This window comes from Prionailurus viverrinus, chromosome A2 (assembly GCF_022837055.1).
Source record: "Prionailurus viverrinus isolate Anna chromosome A2, UM_Priviv_1.0, whole genome shotgun sequence".
In the NCBI taxonomy this organism is placed as follows: domain Eukaryota; kingdom Metazoa; phylum Chordata; class Mammalia; order Carnivora; family Felidae; genus Prionailurus; species Prionailurus viverrinus.
The window spans coordinates 75,892,788-75,916,416 of record NC_062562.1 but is presented as its reverse complement, the minus strand read 5'-3'; the positions used below and the strand labels follow the sequence as shown (position 1 = coordinate 75,916,416).

Genomic DNA, 23,629 nt, shown 5'->3' with positions numbered 1-23,629 from the left:
GGCGGCAACCACCCCCCAAGGACTGGGACACAGTCACCTACCTCTCCAAGGATCCTGCTGCCATTTGTGTCCAAACTGGAACCAAATCCTAGAATTCTGGGCCAGCACCAGCCCCTGGCCTCCGCTCCTGCATCACCTGCCTCCCCTCCCTACGTTATACGGAAGAATGAAAGAATATTTACCTGTAACCCTGAGCAGTGTGCCAGGACCAAACACTTTGTGGTCCCAGCTATACCATCCCACTCTCTGAAAAGCTTTTACAGAAATCTCCCTTTGTGTCACCTTTTAAAATTGTGCCCATATAGTCACAATATTTATATAAATAAGTAAAAACAGGCCCTGCTAACATTAAACAAAGATGAATCTCAAGCCAAATCACATTAGATATGAATGCAGTCAAGAAGGGATGAACTGACCCCTTTCTGCCTGGGCAGCTGAGTTCTGTCTTTCCATCTTGCTCGGGTTGGAGGGTATGGTTTTACCTTTCCTCAGCATTTTGCTGAATCCTCTAAACCTCTCTTCTTAGGACGTTTTCATGTATCAGATCAGTTCTTTTCCTGGAATCTAATTTACAGTTACTTCTTCCATAATTTTCAAAGAGGAACAAAAATAGAAATAATATATTTGAGTATTTAATAAATGAAAGTTAATATTTTTACAGGTATTTTTGTTGTTGTTGTTTCTAGGTACTGGGGGTGAGTAACTGGTTTGGTTGAAAAGTAAGTTCTTGGGGCACCTGGGTGGCTCAGTCGGTTAAGCGTCCGACTTCGGCTCAGGTCATGATCTCATGGTCCGTGAGTTCGAGCCCCGCATCGGGCTCTGTGCTGACGGCTCAGAGCCTGGAGCCTGTTTCAGATTCTGTGTCTCCCTCTCTCTCTGACCCTCCCCAGTTCATGCTCTATCTCTCTCTGTCTCAAAAATAAATAAAACATTTAAAATTTTTTAAAAATAAATTAAAAAAAAGAAAAGTAAGTTCTTTCCAGAATCCCACTCCCAATGATAGTAGACCAGAAGAGAGTCTGAAATCGGAATGATGATCTCTTAACCTATTTACGCTGAGACTGCCCTTTTCCTTTTCTTAATGTTTATTTACTTTTGAGAGAGAGAGAGAGAGAGAGAGAGAGAGAGAGAGACAGAACATGAGCGGGGAAGAGGCACAGAGAGAGGGAGACCCAGAATCCGAAGCAAGCTCCAGGTTCTGAGCTGTGAGCACAGAGCCCATCAGGGGGCTCCAACCCATGAATCCCGAGATCATGACCTGAGCCGAAGTCAGATGCTCAACCGACTGGGCCACCCAGGTGTCCCGAGACTGCTCTTTAGACTTGACAATGCCTCTGTCGTTTCCAGGGAACCGATGTAAAATCCTGAGCTGCTCATCAGAGGATCCTGTCTGGTCTGGTCTTTCTGCCGCTGTCCCAGCTTAAGCGGAAAAGCAGCTGTGGGTCATGCAGCCGAGTCCTGCGTGTAGGTCACCTGCTCCAGCTCTCCTGCCCCAGTCAGTGTTTCTGGCACACTTGATGCCGATGCAGAAAGAAGACTGAATGCGATGGTGTGGAAAAGGACTTGTCATTTTATAGCAATACCCTAAGACTCACACTGAGAATGTAATAAATGCATATTCTACATGACTTACTCATTTAGGGGGAAGAAAGGCGATTTTAGTGCCCTGATTAGAAGCAGAAGAATTGTTTTCACATGAGGAGTAATACACACAATGAACTATAATTAGTTAAGCCTTCAACTAAAGAGTCGATTTAAAATGTCAGGTTACCGAGAGTAAATATGCAGAATTAAAAATACAGCTTAATGTTTATAATACCATATAATGGCCTAGACCATGCTCCGTGAGACAGGTCTCTGTTGGCTCCAAATTTTGCCATAGTAACTAGCCATGTGAATTTAGGCAATTAACTGAACTTCCCAAAGCCTCAGTTTCCCCAACAGTGATATTAAAATAAGAGGGTTTCCTGGGCAAGGCTGTTGAGGACTGAGATAAGGCACTGTAACTAGTCAGCATGGTACATGGCTCTCAGTAAATAGTAGCTAATATCATTATTCTCTTTACTCAGATGGTTTGGGGCCCCCTTATCAAATGTTCCACTAAACAAAATGTATGGATTTTATAAGCAATAAGTATTACAGAAAGTAAGAAAGCAAAAGGCTCATGAACCTAAGACATTCTGTGTCTCTGGTGGCCACATGCTGAAAAACAGGGGCCCAAGAAGTCACAATCGAGAATATTTGTCCACTAGACTGCAAGCTTTTGGAGCGTTGGGACTGCGTCTTGTGCCCCTTTTATCTCTAGCGTCCAGCCTAGACACTGTCTTCAGTAAATGTTTGCTGAGACAGTAAGTGAACACACGAAAATATAAAACCATGCAGGCAGACTCTTTTCATGGACTCTGGACCTGAAATGGTTTACTGAGCTCACAAATTCCATTCATCTGGACCATCTCTAACCATTATCCCCAGAGTTGCAACAGCACAAATTTTGACTAGTCTCAGCCTATCTCTAAGAACCTAGAATAACAAGAATATGTTGATTAATGATGTTCTTTAGTCATTTACCATAAGGGTTACATGTTTTGCGCTGCCGTTGAAGAGGAGATCTAAAGCAATCATATAGGTTCTGCAGTTATTAGAGAAAGGAGCACTCTTCATTAAGAAAGGAGCACTCTTTATTATTAACACTAGAGATAATCAAAGTGTTTCTCACTGAAAAGACTGTATACAAGAAAAACATCTGGAACTTACACAAATAGTTTACAGATATGGTCATACAAATAGCTTAATTTCAAGCCTGAGTCTATACTTTTGTGTGTTTATTTTGTAACAGTAGAATTCAATCTGCTGGCAAGCAGGAAAGAGCAAAACCATTTACAAAGTAGCTTTATTTCGATATAGAGTGACCAGTAGCTGCAAAATTGCTGTCCATCTGCTGAGGTGATCCTACATTGGTTTTTTTTGTTTTGTTTTGTTTTGTTTTGTTTTGTTTTGTTTTGTTTCTAAAAAGCTTATCAGTTTTTCATTCACAGGATCAAAACAGGACAAAGTTACTTACCAAGAGGAGTTACTCTGAGCCTAATTCCTTCTGTAGATATCTTGATCCAGCCTGGTTAGATGTTATCACACTGGGTAGAGCTTATATTAAAAAAAATGTCAGGGGCAACCGGGTGTCTCAGTCGGTTGAGAGTCCAACTTGGGTTCAGGTCATGATCTCACAGTTGGTGAGTTCGAGCCCCGCATCGGGCTCTGGGCTGACAGCTCGGAGCCCGGAGCCTGCTTCCGATTCTGTGTCTTCCTCTCTCTCTGCTCCTCCCCTGCTCACATGCGCTCTCTCTCTCTCTCTCTCAAAAATAAATACCTATTTTTAAAAAATGTCAGCCTTGGGGCGCCTGGGTGGCTCAGTCGGTTGGGCATCCAACTTCAACTCAGGTCACGATCTTATGGTTCGTGTGTTCGAGTCCCGCATCAGGCTCTGTGCTGACAGCTCAGAGCCTAGAGCCTACTTCAGATTCTGTGTCTCCCTCTCTCTCTGCCCCTCCCCTGCTTGTGATCTGTCTCTCTCTCTCTCTCAAAAATAAATAAACATTAAAAAAAATTTTTTTAAGTCAGCCTGAGTCTCATGGCATGAGCAGTAGGTAGAAACCTTGTCCTGGTAATTTGATCTTCTGGACGCCTCTGGAAGTCCTTGAATATAGGCTTCGTGGCATTTCATATGTCATAAGTTGTCCTCAGATTAATTGACCCAAATGTCTGTTTTCTTTCCATGGAGGCAATAGTGATGGAAAAGTGCTACACAAAATGGGCATAATAAGAGCAAATAAAAAAGAAACAAAGGAGGAAGGAAGGGAGGGATGGAGGGAGAGAGAGAGAAAGGAAGGAAGGAAGAGTGAGAGAGAGCAAGGAAGGAAGAAAGAAAGGGACAGAGGAGGGAAGGAAAGGAGAGAGAGAAAGAGAGAAAGAGAAAAAAAGAGATGAAGAAAAGAAAGAAAAAAAGAAGAGATGGGACCAGTGGTCTACCAAGGCCTTTTTTAAATTACCAGGAAAAGTGTTCAGAGAATTAAAACGTTTTGATTTCAGGTGTTCAAGTGTGTGAAACTGCTCAGAGACCACATCAAAGGAAAAGCCCTTCTGTTCTCACAAACACCAGGTCTGCTGAGTCAGCAATTTTGGATTGTATTTCCGAAAGAGGAAACTCTTCAGTAACTGAAAACACAAACATGCCAACAGACACATACTTGAGAAATGTGAACGATGGTCTCCATTTTTTAGTAGCCACCTTTACCATTTAGCAACATGAGTCTTTACCAGGCAATGCACAATGAGAAAATAATTTCTGTGATGACAGTATTTTCCTGGAAGAAAAAGAAATTTGTAGAATTCTATCTCCCATGGAAAAATAGATTCCTTACTAAAACTATAATTTGAAAACAAACCCAGTTGGCTGTCATGTTGAAAGAAGAAAACTCTTGTAAGCAATTGTGCTATGTTTGAAAATGCAGGTGTAGTCCTATCTCTGTGGTTAACTAGCTTGGGACAAGACATTTGCCATCTCTGGGCCCCCACAGCCCATTGGTTGTGTGTGCATTGGGCTCTGTATGTCCAAAGCGCCCTTTCTGTTCCAACAGCTTATGACCCTGTGGTTAGAGCAAGTAGGATCTGCTAAAGAAAGACAATGGAGTCTTTTACCTGATAAGCAATAATATCCTCCAGTCTGATGAAGCCACTTGCTATTTGCCTGCTGGGATCTCACAATGTCACACAGACTCAGAAGGACCTGTAAGAAAACCTTCTCTATTACCAACCCTCCACTCCTTTCTCAGTTGAGCAACAGCAAATAGCAAAATCCAGCAGGCACAATAGCTTCTCTCTCTCTCTCTCTCTCTCTCTCTCTCTCTCTCCTCCCATTGAGGTTGGGTATTTCTAGTGTCCTATCTTTATGTTAACTAATTCTTTCCTTATATTTCTTAAAGGCACTGCTGAGCCTTTTAGGGCATTCTTCATTTCTCTTACTGTGTTTTTTAGTTTTGCATTTCCTTTGGTTCTTTCCCATAATTTGCGTTTGGGCTTTCCATAATTTGTGCTGAATTTTCCTGTCTGATTTTGCATGTTGTCCAATTTTTCCACTAGACTAGAGGCTTTATCATATTAATCATAGTTGCTTTAATTTTTTTTTAATTTTTTTTCAACGTTTTTAATTTATTTTTGGGACAGAGAGAGACAGAGCATGAACGGGGGAGGGGCAGAGAGAGAGGGAGACACAGAATCGGAAACAGGCTCCAGGCTCCGAGCCATCAGCCCAGAGCCCGACGCGGGGCTCGAACTCACGGACCGCGAGATCGTGACCTGGCTGAAGTCGGACGCTTAACCGACTGCGCCACCCAGGCGCCCCTTATTTTTTTTAATGTTTATTATTTTTGACAGAGAGAGAGATAGAGCATGAGCGGGGGAGGGGCAGAGAGAGACACACACACACAGAATCCGAAACAGGCTCTGGCTCTGAGCTGTCGGCACAGAGCCCGACTCGGGGCTTGAACTCATAGACTGTGAGATCATGACCTGAGCCGAAGTCGGCCTGAGCCACCCAGGCGCCCCAATCATAGTAGTTTTAAATTCCTGGCACTTCCAATATCTGTGTTATGCTTCAGTGTAGTTCTGGTGACGGCTTTGTGTCCTCAGACTATGTTTCTTCTTGACTTGCTGTATGCCTCCGAACGTTTGGTTGCAGGCTGGCCGTGTTGCGTGGTACAGTAGATACTGAGGTAAATATATACTGTGTTTGAAAACGAGCACAACTTTGCTGCTTGGCCTTTAGTGTAGGGGTTTGTGTTAACTCATCAGGAGTGAGACTGCATTTGATGTTGAAATTCTTTGTTGTCAGAGTTCAGACACTTAACAATTCTCTAGTGTGTTTTGTATTTCTCTCTTCACTTGTCATTGAGTCTTGTCTTTATTCTGCTCCCCAGAGAAGGTCTGTCTCTCCAAGCTCTCTCAGCTCTATTCTGCAGTTACTTTTCCTCAAGGTTTGCTAGCACGGGGGTGAAAGGTCAGGAAAGGACACATTCCCTGATACTGCTACGGAGTCTCAATTTTAAGTGGGTACATGGAAAATGTTTCTTATGGACTAGCACGGAAGGGGGAGGCTTTCTCTGGATTGTCCCTGATCTTCCCTGCAAGAGTTTTCTGGGCTTCCTGGAGGAGGAGAAACTTTAAGTGCTGGAAAATGCCCTACATATGCTCCCAATGATTCACACTCTCCCACTAGTCTATACTCAGCTCTAATTATTTTATTAACAAATTCCACTTGAATCTTGTGACCCACCGTTTGACAACATCAGTCCAAGATGAGCAAATTCTCACGTCCTGTTTCTCCCTGCAAGTGCCAGTCTGTCGCCAGTGTTTGAGTAAGTCACTCACCCTGCCACCTCAGTTCTCCAGTGAGTTCAAAGTAATTGAATTTCAGTTGGTCCTTCATTTTTGGATGTTCTTATAAAATGGGAGCTGTGCCATTTCCAGCCTCTACGTCTCTGAGAACATGCGGGCCCTCTCTCCCATTTTTTTGGTATTTTCTTTACATTAAAATTCGATCAAAAACAAGAGAAGTAAATTTCAGATGACTTCTGCCCAAATTCCCACTATTTCTCTTTCCCATTTTTTAATTGGGTTTCCTTTCTTATTATTGAGTGGTGATATTTCTTTCTTTATTCTGAACACCAGTCTTTTCTCTGATGTGTCTTTTGGAAATATTTTCTTTTTTTTTTTAAACGTTTATTTATTTTTGAGACAGAGAGAGACAGAGCATGAATGGGTTAGGGGCAGAGAGAGAGGGAGACACAGAATCGGAAGCAGGCTCCAGGCTCTGAGCCATCAGCCCAGAGCCTGATGCGGGGCTCGAACTCACGGACCGCGAGATTGTGACCTGAGCTGAAGTCGGATGCTTAACCAACTAAGCCACCCAGGCGCCCCTGGAAATATTTTCTTCTAACCTGTGGCTTTCCTTTCCATTTCCCTGAAATTTTCCATTTTTCGTCTCTTTTTTACTATTGCAAAGAGCAGAAATACTGATTTTGAGGAAGTACAATTTATCCAATGTTTCTTTATGATCTTGCTTTTGGTGTCCTATACGAAAAATCTTTGCCTAGCCCAAGATCACAAAGATTTTCTCCTGTATTTCCATCGAGAAGTTTTATTTTTCAGGTTGTACCTTTATGCCTACAATAAATTTTTAATTAGTTTGTGTATATGGTGTTTTGTATTGATTGAGTTTGTTTTGTTTATGTCTTTAAACAGATAAACAATTGTACCGATACCATCTGTTGAAAAGTGTATTCTTTGTCCATTGGATTTCCTTGGCACCCTGTTAGAAATTAGGTAACCATTTATGTGTTGTCCTATTTCTGGATTCTGTTCCTCTTATCTATCCATTTATGCTTTTACCCAAACCCCACTGTCTTGGTCATTGGGTCTTAATAGTAAGTGTTAGATCTCTTTTTAAAACTGGTTTGGCAAAGGTGTGTCATTTCCCATATTTATTTTGCAACCAGTTGAGTGATCATGAAAAGTCCTCCTAGGATTTTCATCGGAATTACAGTGACTCTACTTCTCTGGGGGAACGTTTGACATCTTAAATATAGTCAGTCTTCAAATCTATGAACATGGTATATCTCTTCATTTATTTAGCCCTTCAACTTCTCTCATTAAACTTTTATAGTTTTCAGCGTACTAGTCTTTCGTATTTTGGGATAATTTTTTTTCTGTATGGATTATATACGTTTGTTGATAATGTTGTTGTCGCTATTGTAAATGGTACTATTTTAAAATTTCCAACTGTGAATTGCTACTGGTATAAATTACAGTTGACCTTGCATCTGACATCTATTTTACAACTGTAACGTCCTTCATTGTGTGCATTTGCCATCATTTATTCAACCAACCTCCTGAGTCTGGATAGTTATATAATTTCCAACATTTGGCAGTTACCCAATGAATACCTTTGTGCGTGTATATTTTCATAGTGTTGAAGTTGTGCTTCAGAGTAAATTTCTAAAAGTGTTTTGCTAGGCTGAAAGGTAAATGCATGTGAACTTTTGTTAGGTATTCCCAAATTCCCCCATGAAACGGCTGTATTTTGCATCCTTACAGAAACGTATGAGTGCCTGTTATCTCCCACAGCTTCACCAACAGACAGCATCATCAAACTTTTATTCTTGCCAGTCTCACAAGTCTCACCAGTGAGAAATGGTATCTCAGTGTGACTTTAACCCATCTTTGTCTTACTGTAAGTGAGGTTGAGTAACTTTGTAGAAGTTTAAGAGCTATTTGTGTATTTCATTCTTTGAATTGTCTTTCCGTGTCCTTTGCCATTTTCCTGCAGGATATTTTAAATGTTTTAGCCCCATTTAAAAATATTTTTTTTTATTTAACGTTATTCATTTTTCAGAGATGGAGAGAGATAGAGTGTGTTCAGGGGAGGGGCAGAGAGAGAGACAGAGGGAAATACAGAATCCAAAGCAGGCTCCAGGCTCTGAGCTGTCAGCACAGAGCCCGATGTGGAGCTCGAGATCATGGCCTGAGCTAAGTCAGGTTAACCGACTGAGCCACCCAGGCGCCCCAATTTTAGCTCCATTTTTAAATGTATTTTTATTCTGGGGAGAGTTGGCCATTATGTGCTCTACGGGTTGTAAGTACTTCTCATAGTCTGTCATTTGTCCTTTGATTCAGCTTGTCCTACTTTTTGCCATAGAACTTTATCTCATTTTCATGTAGTGAAATTTATCAATATTTTCTGTTTTTACATCTTGAATTTTAGTTATAGTTGCAAATTCATTCTCTTATTATTTCTTGCACTGGAAGGGCTGCAAAATGTTTTCTGTAAAGGGTCAGATAATAACAATATTTCATTTAGGGTTTTGGCCCTAACGTCTCTGTTGTGACTCATCACATCTGCCACTGTAGTTCAAAGCAGTCATAGACAGGAAATGAATAGGTATGGTTGTATTCCAGGAATGTCAGTGGCAGGTGCTGTATTAGAAATGTCTGAAAGGGACAGTTTTTTTTATTTTCATGTATTTCTATTATTTAAAATTTAAAAAAAGAAGAGAGCAGGTTATGGTTTTTGTTTTATATTATTCCAAAATAACCCATATAAGCAGTATAATGCCTCCCTATATTGAGCATGAGGCATGCTCCAATCACTTGTGAGAAGATTATATGTATTATTTAAGTCACTCTCAACAGTTCCTTCCGGTAAATATAGTTATATTTTCCACTTTCAAAGGAGGAAAATGAATCAAAGATATGTTAAGGAATTTATCTAGAATAAGACAGTTAATATGGGGAAGGTGGAAATGTAACAAAGGGTCATTGAGGAAACACTGGGAATAGAGAAACACAAAATAAAAATAAATGTCACTCCACAGTATCTTATTCTAGGGCAGTGGCTGAAAAATGGGTTCTGTAGAGGACAAAATGGTAAACATTTTAGGTTTTGCGGTTCTCTGTTGCAAGGACTCAGCTCTGCCACTGTGGTGTAAAAGTAGCTATAGACCATTTGTAAGCATAGGGTCAAGGTTGTGTTTCAATACAACTTTCCTTACAGAACTGGGAATTTCCGTCTCAGCCTGGTCTGTAGAATCCCTGTTCCATGGTGACTACTATCGTCATTATGATTAATAGTAGCTTTTTAGTGGTGTTTTTTTTTTTTTCAGGGAGTCACAGAGTAGTAATAGTATCAGATAAGAAAATATAAATATAAAACCATTTTAAGTGCCATATGCAGTGTAATGTTTTAAATTGTTATCAAAGCCATCGCATTATTAAATGCAAAAACCAATAAAACATTGGCTGCTGCAGTGTGAAAGTAATGACTCCACTTCTGACCCCTCCATCTTGACCAAGTCCTGTCGTGGGATAACAATATTCTGTTCTGGGAGGTTTGTCTTTTTTATTTATTTTTATTTTTTATTTTTTTAATTTTTTTTTTTTTAGTTTTACTTTTTTTAATTTACATCCAAATTAGTTGGCATATAGTGCACAAGGATTTCAGGAGTAGATTCCTTAGTGCCTCTTACCCATTTAGTCCATCCCCCCTCCCACATCTCCTCCAGCAACCCTCTGTTTGTTCTCCACCTTTAAGAGTCTCTTCTGTTCCCCCCCCCCCATTTTTATATTATTTTTGCTTCCCTTCCCTTATGTTCATCTGTTCTGTCTCTTAAAGTCCTCATATGAGTGAAGTCATATGATATTTGTCTTTCTCTGACTGACTCATTTCACTTAGCATAATACCTTCCAGTTCCATCCACGTAGCTGCAAACGGCAAGATTTCATTCTTTTTGATTGCCGAGTAATACTCCATTGTATATCTATACCACATCTTCTTTATCCATTCATCCATCAATGGACATTGGGGCTCTTTCCATACTTTGGCTATTGTTGATAGTGCTGCTAGAAACATGGGGGTGCATGTGCCCCTTCGAAACATCACACCTGTATCCCTTGGGTAAATGCCTAGTAGTGCAATTGCTGGACCATAGGGTAAGCATTTGGATTTCTAATCTCATAACCTCACTCCATCCCTGGGGTGGGGGCTGGCATCTCTGCTCCACAGAAGACAGTTCTGGAGATGTTTCAGCTCACCTCATCCTCCTCTCACCCCAAAGCTGGGTCCCCAGGGTCTACCCAAATGCAGGACTTTGTGGTTGTTTTACTACCTTTCCTATGACTATCTTTTTCTCTCAAGGTTCTGAAATGTAAAGTTTGGCTCCTAGATTCAAATAATAGTATTTTCATTGGTTCTTTGAGAATTCTTTTTGTAGACTAGTATGTCTTTTGTTTTTGTTTTTGTTTTTTGCTCAGGAAGCTTCATGGATTAAGGTTGTTTTTAAATTATTTTTATTAAAAAAATGCATGTTCATTTTTGAGAGGCAGAGCATGAGCAGAGGAGGGTCAGAGAGAGAGGGGGACAGAATCCAAAGCAGCCTCCAGGCTCTGAGCTGTCAGCACAAACCCCAACCTGGGGCTTGAACTCACAAACCGTGAGATCATGACCTGAACTGAAGTCAGATGCTTAACCAGCTGAGCCACCCAGGAGCCCCAGAGGTTTTTTTAAAACCCTGTACCTTGTTTCCACAACTCTGTGAAGTTACTACTTCCTGAACAGGGCCTCCCATAGCACAGAAGTCTCCTTTTTACTAATTAAAACACGGCACAACCTAGGCAGAAAATTAGAAGAAGGCACTTTTTCCCAGGCTGACACAGCCCTGCTCATGGTAAAGAGGGCGGTGGGCATGGGATGGATTGTGGTCCCCACTGGTGCCCGCTCCCCCCTCACGCAGGCACCTTGAGCAGGGCGCAGTGGTTAGAGCAAACCCAGGCTACACCTCTGGTGCGTGGCAGGGGACGGGAGCGTCGTCATTGCTGAACTCACACGTGTCATCTCTTCCTCCTTCTGATGCTGGAGGAGGCACTAAGCTTACCAACTGAAGACAGTTTCCTCTGGTTTAGAACAGCCCCTTTCAGGCTAGTTCTGTCTCCTTTGTCCCCTTCCTCATCCTTCTGTCTCCCTGCCTCCTGCTGCCATCGCTGCACCCGAAAGGAGCGTTAGTTCTCACAGTCTCCCTGCTGCCCTCTTCCAGCCTTTGGCCCCGCTCTCTGGATTCAGACTCTCCCTCTGAATTGTCCTGTGCAGTAACCAGCCCCAAACCCACCCCTACCAACTCACAGCACGCCTTGGGATGCAAAGCTCCCACCTGCCACTTCTCATCCAAAGCCTGGCTGCTGCCTCCTGTGGTCCCCTCAGCACCCTGACCCCCTCAGAGACGCTAAGAAGCCTCTGGGTCTCCTACATGTGCAGCCCATGGGGACAGTCAGGTCTGGTTTGGGCTGGTCTGTGCTGATGTTGGTCCACTGTTGGTCGTGTTCCTCGAGGGCTGTGTTCCAGAAGCTTGACATCAGCTGGATGTTCTCAAGTTCTCCCTCCATGTGCTTTGGGTTTCTGTGGAAGTTTTTATCCTCTCTTGGATAAGACCCTCAGAGACAGGGAATCAGAAAATACATTCTCTTACTGTCTCCCCAACACCTCACATCATGTCCCAGCCCCGAGTGCTAGCCCTTCTCTGACGTGCATGCAAACTTGGCCAACTCCATAACCCCACTTTTCTGCATCTAGAACCTCTAGTGAAACTGTGTTCACAGTTTGCCAGACTTGCCTGCCACTCTATAAGTGAGAGACTTGAAAACTTAGAAAACAAATCATTTTCTTTTTCATTTCATTCTGACTTTCAAGCTCACTAGCTCACAATTAATTCGACAAAATGAGCTTGTTGTGGGCCCAGACACCAGCCACTTTCGGGGGAGCTATTTCTGACTGTTTTCCCTAAACAGAGGAAGGGCTCCAGGTGACACGATGTACGTCTGAAAAGAAAACCGCCAGCTACAAATTCCCAAAACATTATCCTCTAGCATATTTTGATTGTTTCTGTAAGTCTGGCTCTGAAGTTTTAAGTGTTCTCCCTGTAGTTGACCCAGGATACTGTCTGCTAAAGCAAGTTCACAAAACAGAGAAGATAGTTATTTTTTGTAGCCTTTTCTGCCCCACCTGCAGACTGGGCTCCAGGACAGACTGTCTGAAAAGGAAGTCTTCCAGATGTGTGCCCATTGGGACTCCTTAGGCATGGCTTCATGAGTGACCCACATACTGTCCCAACCAGGCTCTGCTGGGCTGGGCAGCAGGTCTGGAACAACCCGTATTTGCTCATAAATGCCAGTGTGTATTCTTCTCGAGTCAACAAACACACAGAAAATTCCAAGTGGCCTAACAGTGCAGTGAAACAGCCTGGACTATTTGTTTGGAAATATTTCTATTTCTCTCCAAGCATCAATTCCTCCACCTGTGAAATAGGGGTCGTGGCGGGATTTTTGTGACGATCACATGAGCTCCTGGACAGACACCACATCCAGCACAACATGTGACAGCCAGTGGAGCCAAAGAGATCTGAACTTAGCACCTTCACAGGGAGACTTTCACAATTACTGCAAATCTCTGTGCACCTTACTTCTCTCTGAGATAATCACGCCATTTCAACATACACAGTCTCCAAACAGGAAGTCAATAGGAATTTATTGTCAATAGGAAAGTCAGTTTATAAGTCAATAGGAAATTATGTCAACCCAGACACTTGGGGCAGGTTTAGGGACATCTGTGTGGGTACTTTGATAGCTCTCAGACTCTCTTTCCTCTCTCCTCTGATAATGAGGCATCACATAACAAGAAGCATATAAAGTGCTTCATACTGTGCTGAGGACATAAGGAGCTCTCAGAACCTAATTCTTTTTCTTGGCCGAGCAATGAAAAGCAATCAAAGAGATCTGTTGACCTGTGGGCTACAAACGCTAATTCTACCACTTTCAGAATATAACTGCAGAGTTTGGATAATCACTCTGTAACTTCAATTTAGAAGTTAAAAGAAAATAAAGACAGCAGAACTGCTATACATAGGAATGATCAGTTTGTGATTGAAAGAGTCAATGGCGACTTAAAGGTGGCAAGAAGGTAAAGTAAAGAAGGACAGAAAAGATAGATCAATATAACAAAGGTGAGAGGCTGGGTTGTAGTTGACATTGTGAAGGTGGAAGACAATTCTCTGGTCTCTTTTAATAAGATTTGGGATGGTTTCACTGCTGTACAATTGTTTATTCTGTTAAAGGACGTCAAGAACACAGAGTTGGAGTCATCATAATATTGTGTCAAAAAGCACTGTAATCATTTATCTACACAGATATCTCTGTAAGTTACTAATTTTTTTCTACTTAGGTGATGACGATTTACTTCATAACTCAACAAATACCTGGAATCCCTGATCTAACTGAAGAACGACAGCATTACAAATAATCTACATGCTCCTCTCCACTACGTTCATCAACTAAAAAAGCACATCCTTTTCTGTTAGAGATGGGACCTCGGTGGTTTTGCGGAAAGTGAAATGAAAGGAACTAGATAAAATCTCCTGAGTCTCTAACTTGTGTTATTTACTTGGAGGCAAATATAACCCATTTATCTGACTGTCTGCTTGATTTCATTCTTTTGCTCCAGTCCAGATGGACTGTCCGCCTCTCTTTACCTCGCCCTGGGCATTACGAGGTGGACCCTCATGGACCCCATGGGTGGGTTTCCTTATTCTCTGGTTGCTGTTTGGAAGCAGTCAGTGGAAGCATCAGGAGGAGGCTGGGAGGTGGGAGCAGAGTGAGCTCAGGGTTCCCTCCCTGAAGGGGGTCTGCATCCTCGCAGGGGCCAACACATAGTGCCATCTACACCAGAGACAGAGGGTTATGCTCAGGAAAACACAGGTGCGAGTGGAAGTGGCCATTCCCTTTTATACCAATTAACCCACGGGAAGCATTTATTTCTTCTCTCCCAGGACCCTGAATCCAAAGGCTTGGAGGTCTAGTGCCCAAAAAAAATGCTTCTGTCAGGGGACATGGTGATGCTTCTTTGAACTTCAACTTCCATTGACCAACAGTCAATGCATATCAGAGGAAAGATGCCCATTAGCATAATCCCTGGGGACTGGGGCACAGAGCAAGGCGGGGGGAGAAACATGGTGTGTTGATCTTGGGGAAGAAACAGGTTTCACAGAATCCATGCTTTGTGCCCCACAACATCCACCCTTGTCCTGTTACTGGGAGAGAAATCTGTACCCCCAAAGTGGAGACACACAGAGTCCTACTTGAAAGTCTATCTTCTCAGTCTCCAGATGAAGGACACGCGAGGGCAATTTTCTAGCAACCTTCCAAGAAGGCTAGGAGATCGTGTTTCAGGCAATAAAAGTGCCCAAGAACGTTGCTGAAGGAAACCAGGGTTGTGTGCGACAGTGTGTGTGCTTCTGCTGGGACCATCTCACTCCTGCCTCTGCGTCTGGACAAAAGTGACATAAGGAAACCAAGGAAGTTACAGCACAGCGTTAATGAGAAGACTATTTGTGCCACTGTCTGTAGTACTTGGTGTCTGTCCTCCACGGGGGAAAAGACACACTCAGCCCAAGTACCTACTCCGATTCTCCAAGAACGGACCTGGTCTAAGTAGGCAGATGGAGTCAGTGGGGATCCGAAAAGAAAACCGGATTTTGTTTTGTAACAGAGGCAAAAGTTGTTGTTTGAGAAGAGGGGACAACAATGATCATGACACAGCCCGTTTCAGGCCTTTCTAACCATCGGATGTCACATGTTCTGTCTACGTGCTCAGTAATATATAAGATTTTTAATATTAAGTAACATGTGAATTGTTGTCAAAAATACATCTTAAAATAAAATTCAAAAGCAATGCAAGTTTGCTACAGACTAATTAGGGTGGAAGTGACGTAGTAAAAACTATCCTGATCCCAGTGTTTAGAAGTGACCACTCCAATGTTGTGCCCTTTCTTCTCTCCGAGGCTGCGTCCCAGAACCCATTCTGGGGAGTGAAACATAAAGAGCCCTCAGAAAAACACACTCAACATGGATTTCCAGGTGTGCCTAGAAATCTTTAGAAGTGTGATTTCTAGGAGATGACTCTGAGGTAACAGACATGACTTTTCCACAGTACTGGTGGGTGTGAGCAGTTGGTATTGGATATTGTAACTAGGAAAATTGTGATTTTTGAGGTGTTCTTGGACTTTATTCAGCATTAATTTGAAATTATAATGTTGCTTCTATTATTCAAAAGCATTGCGTCTCACCCACCTCAGGAATGAAACGAATGAGTTGAGCACAAATCATCAGGATTTTTCAAGCAGCCATCTATGCAAAGTCCTTTACCCTTAAGGTAATGTGAACCCATCAGTATATTCAAAATATGAATCTCATTTCAACAGAGATAGAGGCCCTACTATACTCAGTACTATATACTCCAATAAGATATGTTTAGTGTTTTTATGAATCAGCCTTGAAACAACCTTGTAATGAATAATCTTTACTTAAGGCAGAGCTGGTTGGCCTTTACTATGTATGGTCAAAGTGTCCTGGGTGAAGCTCACCTTAGCGAAAAGGAGAAGGGCAGGAGGAGGAAATGACTCCAAACATAGACTTGTTTCTTCCTCCCCAAAGGGGGTGTTTCCTCCCTGTACAAGGCCGCTGTCCTCTCAGGCTGTACATCAAAAGCACAATGGATCCACGTGGAAAACTGAGATTGACATGGACTTGGGATCACTTCTCATGAGAGTGTCTTCATATTTATCTCACTTCTCTCTAACTAAACTATAATAATCAGATCTCAGAGACCCCTCTGTGGAGTCAGGCACTGAGAAGGTGCAGCAAGATGAGAGGGTTCGGTTGTATTAGGAAATGGGGAGGACAAATGAGGGGACCACCCCCCCAAGAGGGAGGGAAGGTGACTTTCTGCCCCCTAAACCCTCCCCCCCTCACACACTTCCTGCACTTGCTGGAGGCCTTAACCTTGACCCGGGACTTCAGTAGAGGGTCCAGATGTTGTTTGGGCTCCTTCACAGACAGGCATGTCTTAAATATATATCTTCATCCACAAAAACAGAAGCTCATCGAGACGGAGGAAGATTTAGCAAATCTGAGAAACCAATTTACTTCCAATCATTTAGACTTCCCTTTCATTAATCATTTTTGCCAATGCTATTATGTCACATAAAGTTGGAATTTTCAATTGAAAATGCATTTAATTCAGCTTAGACCTCCTCAGAGAGCTTTATCTTCCCCCCACACAGCAGGGCCTTTCTGTTTGGGGCCAGAGAATCAGTAAATAGCTTTTCTTTTCCTTAATTTCTCTTCTTTCTTTTTTCTTTTTTTTTTTTTCTTTTGGTCAAGAGGTTGACTAGCTTTATTAGAAGTTAGTGAACATAGTGATATATTTTTGGTATAATTGTGCTTTAATACAGAAATCAGTCACACATTGTAGCAGTTAAACCTCCTCGCTTTACAGAGGAGAGAACAGAGGTCCAGGGAAGCTGGTCCCCAAATCCCATATGGAGTCACTTTCAAGGAGAAGGGGAAGGCGGAGGGCCCGGGGTCTCGTCCAGGGCCGATGCATGCACCTGCCCTGAGGATCATTTCCCCCGCAGGAGAGTGAGCGCCAGGCATGGGTGAGGGTGCTGCGAAGTCAGCCACACTGTTTCCTGGGCTTCTGATCACGGAGTCTCTCTCTCTGCACAGGAACCAGCGGTGGGCGGGGCGGCGACTTAGAAACTGGAGTCAGGGGCTGCCTTCCAGTCTCGGTTTGCACCCATTTTGTGCGGAATCCCCAGAGAGTCTCTCGGCCTTGAAATTCTTTGCACGATATTTTATTCCCACATTCTTCATTGGAGATGGTCAGATTCTTGAATCATCAGTCCGGCACAGCTCTGTTCAACAGAAGTAAGTGTTAGACACAATTTGAGACACAAATTAAAAATTCCCTAAATGCTGCGTTAAAAAGAAGGTTAAATAAATAAGTAACAAAGTTAAAGAAATAATTCTAGCACGAATTTTATTTAGTGAATGATATCCAAAATAGTATTTCAGTGTGCAGTTAATATAGAAATTTTTAAGGCTATATTTCATCTTCTTTTATAGTCTCCAGAATATGCTACACAAGCAGCCCATGGCGGCATGGATTAGTGCAGTGGCTACATTTCAAGTGCTCAGTAGCCACATGGGGCTGGTGCCTGGTGCTCGTGGCTGCTGTTTTGAGCAGCTCAGATCCTGCTCCAGATGCTTCAGAAGCTCACCCTGGATGATCTTTAGAAGCTCACCCAGACGGGACAGCCCCCTGGGTCTGCACCAGCCTGTGAGCCGGGGCTCCTTAGCCTCCTGGGTCATGTGCAGTGGACCCACGGAGGGAGGTGTCCTCCAGTGTCCAGGGTACTGTCGGTTGACCCAGGAAACCCCAGGGACCCAGCACCCATGGAAAGTCCAGGACTGGAGCACCCTGGGAGTTGGGGACTTTTTGCTCAAGGACCTGAGCTTCCTGTAAGGCTGTGCTCTGATCTTCCCAAACAGCACAGTAATACACGCCCTCATCGCTCTTCGCCAGCTTCAGCAGCAACAGGTTAGAGCTTGTGCTATCCTTGCCTTTCTTGGCGTGGACCTTGTCTGCTGTCAAGACACCATCTCTGGTCACATATGAGCTGGACATATCCAGCATGAGGATCCTCTTGGGGGCTGTACCCTCCTGGTGGCGGTACCAGTGGATGTAGCTGACCGAGGTGCTGGCTTTGCAAGGCAGCGTGGCCCAGCTGCCTGCACGTGCCACCACCACGGCTGGCTGCTCCACACTGATCGCTGCCACGCCACCTGCGAGGGGGGACAGCGGTGAGACAGGGAAGGATAAGAGCCTCAGGGCACCCCACGCACCCGCACCGGGGAGGGAGTCAGGACTTACCGGGAAACAGGAGGGCGCACAGGAAGGCGAGGGGACCCAGCATGGTTCTGCTTCCCCGCTGGTGGAGAGAAGCCCAGGGTGACCTCCCAGCTGCACCTGCTGGAAGGAGACTAGGTGGGTGGCAGAGGGCAGGTTAGGGTCTGAGCTCTGCATCCCTGAGGCACCTGCTGGTGAGAGACAGAGAGAGAGAGGCTGGAGGGTGGAGCCAGAGGGCAGGGACAGGTCTGACCACAAAATGGGGAGAGGAACCCCCAATGGTCAGGGTGCTGAGAATACGGAAGAGCTTTGGTGCAATAAAAACACCACTAATAATAGCAATCCTTGATTCGACATGGACTATGGAGCACAGCACTAATTTGTTTCTGCTCAGTGTCTCTTTCGAGGCTGCATGCCTAAGAGGAATCAGGTGGGATGACAGCCGGGTCTGGCTGGAGACAAATCCCAAGCCTCAAATGGCCACCTGGCACTCACAGAGCAATGGGTGTGCGGCCTCCCTGGGGGGCAGGGACAAGCAGAGCAGCAATCCCCGCCTAAAAGGCACGGGGCTCCCAAGCGGGCACTGGAGCATTGTCCCCAGAGGTGGCATCAGGAGATTAAGTGCCCTCACATAACATGATAGCTGTGCAGTCATGGGCGAGCTGTTTCTCCTCCTGTTCTTCATCTGTCAAAAGGGACCTCGTTCGTTTGTAGGCAGAGTGAACAAGAAATGTGAGCAAAGCGTGTAGCCTGTCCCAGGTGCATAGACAAGGCTCAGGAAATGTTGGGGACAGGTGTTTCACCTCAACACTGGACTATTGGCAGTAGATGTTTTCTGGGCATTAGATGTTTTCTCAAAACATAGGATTAGTTTTGAAAAAAAAGGATGTGGGCTTGTGTGGGCACACCTGTGTGTGTGTGTGTGTGTGTGTGTGTGTGTGTGTATCCAAAGGAAGAAGCCTGCATCGACCCAGGGGCAGTGTAGACCAGGCGGTGGGACCAGGTTCTGCAGTCCTAGGGTCAGATCTTCAAAAATGGGAAAGGCGGGGCCTTGTGAGGGGTCAGCTGAGGAATGCACCGGAAATGCGTGAGAAATAAAGATAGCATTGACTTCCAACCGAAACGAAAATTCCTTTTCACTTATGGCAAGTATACCAAGGCTTCCTGGGTATAGTTATAGTAATTCGTTATACTCATTATAGCCTGACCTCCTGGAGGGCGAGGGCAGTGGGGACAGCCAGGAAAGGGACTTGGCTGGGCTGGAGGGCTGGGTCCTGCAGCACCCATGACCAGACCCAGCTTCCGTGCTCCTCCTCCTGGTAAAACTGGAGGGCAGACATGCTGAGCTATAACCGGGATTCAAAGCTAAAGTGTCCCAAAATGCAGGCTTTGAGGTTGTGCCGAGACGGTGAGGTGTTGAGTAGATGCTCTGCTAAAAGAATATTCCAGGCCCATCATTCAGACCCTCAGCAGGTGTCTAGGGCAGCTGTGCTTATTACGTGTTAAGTGGAAAAGAGAGTGACAATGGGGGAGACATCTGACCAGCAAAACGGCAGGTGGAAAGAGTCTCAATATAGAAGGTGAGCAGTGTGGGTGGTGACAAATTGGGTGACATTTTTCTTCCTGCTTTCTCTATTTCTTAGATTTTCACCAATGAGAAAATCTTACTTTGGGAGAGAAAACCCACAACCTTCTACTGTTTTCTGAAAATAAATTTTATTTCACATGGTCAGCATTCAAAAGCCTGTTTCTCTCAATTACTGTTACCATTTTTATTCAAATACTACTCACATTAAAGTCTCTCAACAGCTCACCAGGCTCAGTGGGTAATGAAGTCTGCCCCAAACCTCCAGCCAAATACTCTCTTGGGTGTGTCAATGACAAAAGTGAAACAATTTAGTTTGTAGTGTGTGATGTCCTTTATTGAAAGAAGAATAATCCATGGATTGGGGCGTTCAGTGCCTCACAAGCAGTGGACACGGTTCCCCAGGGATTTTGGCAAGAGGGAGTTTATAGAGCCTTAGAAGCAGCCAAGGGGGAACAGGAAGGATTAGGTGGTGTTCAGGGATCTCCCTACAAGGCTAGCAGGTCACTGAGGGAATAAGGAGAGAGCTTTTGGCTCAGGTTGATTGGCTGGGGTCGCATATCTGATCCCATTTAGAACAGGGAAATCATTACAGATTCCTGGTGATGGGGACCGGCTGGCTGGGATATACTGTTTCTGGTCAAGGGCAGCATTGACAGGGACAGGAAAGGGACCTACATTTCTGCTTGCTGACCTGGGACCCTGGGCAGGAGTGGCTCCATCCTGGGCCTGGAGATGTATGTCAGCAGATGACCATTGTTCACCTTTCCTCTACTCTTCCTGCTGTAGGGTGTGCCTACTCTTCTCTAAGTGGCACTAAAGGTCATATTTCTTAAAAGATGCTCATGTTTAAAGAAATAATAGGGAAAACTCTTCAGCAGGAGAGAAAGAGTAGCCACCCTTATGTGGAGAGTGGAGGGTTCTGATCAGGACCCCACAGGTTCCAGGAAGAGAGAAATTACGCTGCACTTGAGGGGGCAGGACGTCCTGTCCCCCTCAGGTCATCCCGCTGCTGCCTGAATGAAGCTGCTCTGATGGCCCCAGACCTCAGCCCCAGGGGAGAGGCTGCTGGGTCACAGCAGGTGTGGACTCAGGCAGACCCTGTGCAGAGGGCCAGGTGCTGAAGCTTGGACCTGCTCGGTTAACCTCTGAGAGGCTGGCGTGCTCGCCTCACCTGGGGCAGCTCCCCTCCGCCCCGCAGAGAGTCTGAGATCTCGTCCAGTGTGACCGCTTCCCTTGGTCACGTGGAATAAATGGATGCAGACATGACGTCAACCTTCGGTGAACGGGACAAGCCCGAAAGCCCAAAAGAGGAAAGACATTGATATATTTTGATGAGTGGACTGTCCGTAAAATATTCTTCCTTTTTTCTTCCATTTACATGTTTATAACACTTTGTGTTGAATCCACATTTTTCCTTAAATATATTTCTCTTTTGTTAGGTTAATAGTCCCATTTTTAAAACCAAGTCGTAAGTAGCATCCGGGACATTCACACTTCGCTAGAGAATCACAGAACTTTAAATACTTCAAGCTGAAGAAGAAAACCCTCATTCCAGACGCCTCATTGTTAGTTATCTTTAAAGCTCCCCCAAACAGGGGCGCCTGGGTGGCGCAGTCGGTTGAGCGTCCGACTTCAGCCAGGTCACGATCTCGCGGTCCGTGAGTTCGAGCCCCGAGTCAGGCTCTGGGCGGATGGCTCGGAGCCTGGAGCCTGTTTCCGATTCTGTGTCTCCCTCTCTCTCTGCCCCTCCCCTGTTCATGCTCTGTCTCTCTCTGTCCCAAAAATAAATAAACATTGAAAAAAAAAATTAAAAAAAAAAAAAAAAAAAAAGCTCCCCCAAACAGGCGATTCCTTTAATATTACAAAACCATGAGCAGCTGAGGCAGGATTCGAACCCCCCCCTCCCCGCCCCCCCCATCCCTCCTCTGTACCGTGAACACATCACATTGAGTGGACCTGTCATTTCTAATTCAGTAACTACATCAGAGTGCCCACTACATCTCAAGGCTGGGACCAGGCCCTTTTTCAAACATAAACGTTAGTTTCGTAACCCTTGAGAGTTGTAAAATTCTGTGAGGCACACATTAGTGTTCCCAGTCAACAGATGACGACCGTCAGGCTCCTTAAGACATTCCTCACATTGGACTTTGGAAAACAACTGAGCAAATCTGATAATCATTGAACCAGCTTTATTAGAAGAAATTAGGATCAGTTATGTTGGTCTGCATTGGACCCTTCTCAAAGGTAAATGTGCGTGTGTGTGTGTGTGCATTCATAACAAATTAACTTGATAGAGAATTTCCTCCTCAAGTAAAAAGGCAGCCTCACAAAGGTTGTCAGATTTACAGGAAAGTGCAAAATGCAATGCAATATTTGGACATGAACTACAAATGATTTTGTTGTTTACCTGGAATTCAGGGAAATGTAAATCAAATCCACATTGAGCTAGCACCTCACACCTGATAGATGGCTGTAATCAAAAAGAGTACAATAACAGGTGTCATCGCAGAAGCTGGGAAGGGAGGAAGGGCAGGGACTCTGGCTGACCGTCCTCTGCTCAGGGACCACGTGAAGGGGACACGAGGCTGTCACAGGAACAGCTCCAAGAGCAGACTGTCCCAGGCAAGCGTGAGTGTCTGCGGTCCCGGAAAATCCCTGCTGGGCCAGATGGGGCATGGTTTCAAAATTAAGAAAATATAAAACTACCATCACCTAGAGCAGAAAGAGAATCCTTAAAACAAGAAAAGTAGTGAGAAATCTCCTCCACCAGAATGTTAAAGAAGCTATAAGCTACAGCACAGAAAAGAGGGCAGTATTGGCCCCAGAGTTTATTCATGAGCACAAGGTGCCCTAGAGGAGGGGGACGGGGGGAGAGAGAATGAAAAAATCTTAAATTGCATCCTCTGGGCCAGTGTTAGTAGTGATTACAATTTGTTTATATTCATATTTTTAAATTCATGTTGAGAGCGTTACTTAGCAAGATGTCAGTATGAGGGGAAAATGCAAATATACAATTTTTAAGGATTAGCAAAACTGTGATCTATAATTGAATCCTCGTCTCTAAAAATTACTCCCTTTGTAGATATCCACTGAGAAAAGTGAAAGCCATAATAACCCGGAACTCTGAGCACTCCTGGCATCGATGTTGTGGGATCAAACACCATTTCTTACTACGAGCACCAGGACTCAGGTGAGAAATGACTGAAACCAGAAATGACACAATAGTACAGAGTTACCACATACGTGCCCGTCTCCATACAAACTATGTTTCAGGACAGCACAGAGCTGACGAACGACAGCTTCACTTCATGGGCTCAGGATCATTACGTGAAGGAGAAATTAGAACTGGAGAAGGAGGGAATCGCCCTCCTGGAGCCCCTCATGAGACACTGGATTTGGACACGTGTCACCCGGGGTGGGGGTGGGGGGGTCACAGCTCCGTCACCTGCACTGGCGCTGCTCCCGCTGCCCTTCTGTGTCCTGTCCCCTCCTGGCGTCCCTCTGTCTCCCTCGCTGTTTCCAGCTCTTTGCCTTTCTCATTTCCTGTTGCCGTCCGTCCCCCTGCTTCTTTCTCCATGTCTCCCTTTCCAGCCGGCTCTCTTCCTTCTTTATTTCTCTCTATCTCCCCTCTGTCTCCTCCTGATCTCTCTCCCTCTCTCTCTGTTTCTCTCTACATGTCTCTTATCTGTCTCTGTGTTTCTGTC

The 23,629-nt window shown here is 44.4% G+C and overlaps 1 gene segment (V, D, J or C); it reads right to left on the bottom strand.

Moving 5' to 3' along the window:
* The window catches only part of LOC125160180 (T cell receptor gamma constant 2-like), a 30,878-nt gene extending 12,353 nt beyond the window's left edge, over nucleotides 1-18,525 (bottom strand). The window contains 3 exon segments of the C gene segment in view: nucleotides 183-240; nucleotides 17,966-18,273; nucleotides 18,362-18,525. Coding sequence covers nucleotides 183-240; nucleotides 17,966-18,273; nucleotides 18,362-18,404 — 409 coding nt within the window.
* Nucleotides 18,526-23,629: the final 5,104 nt, after the last annotated feature.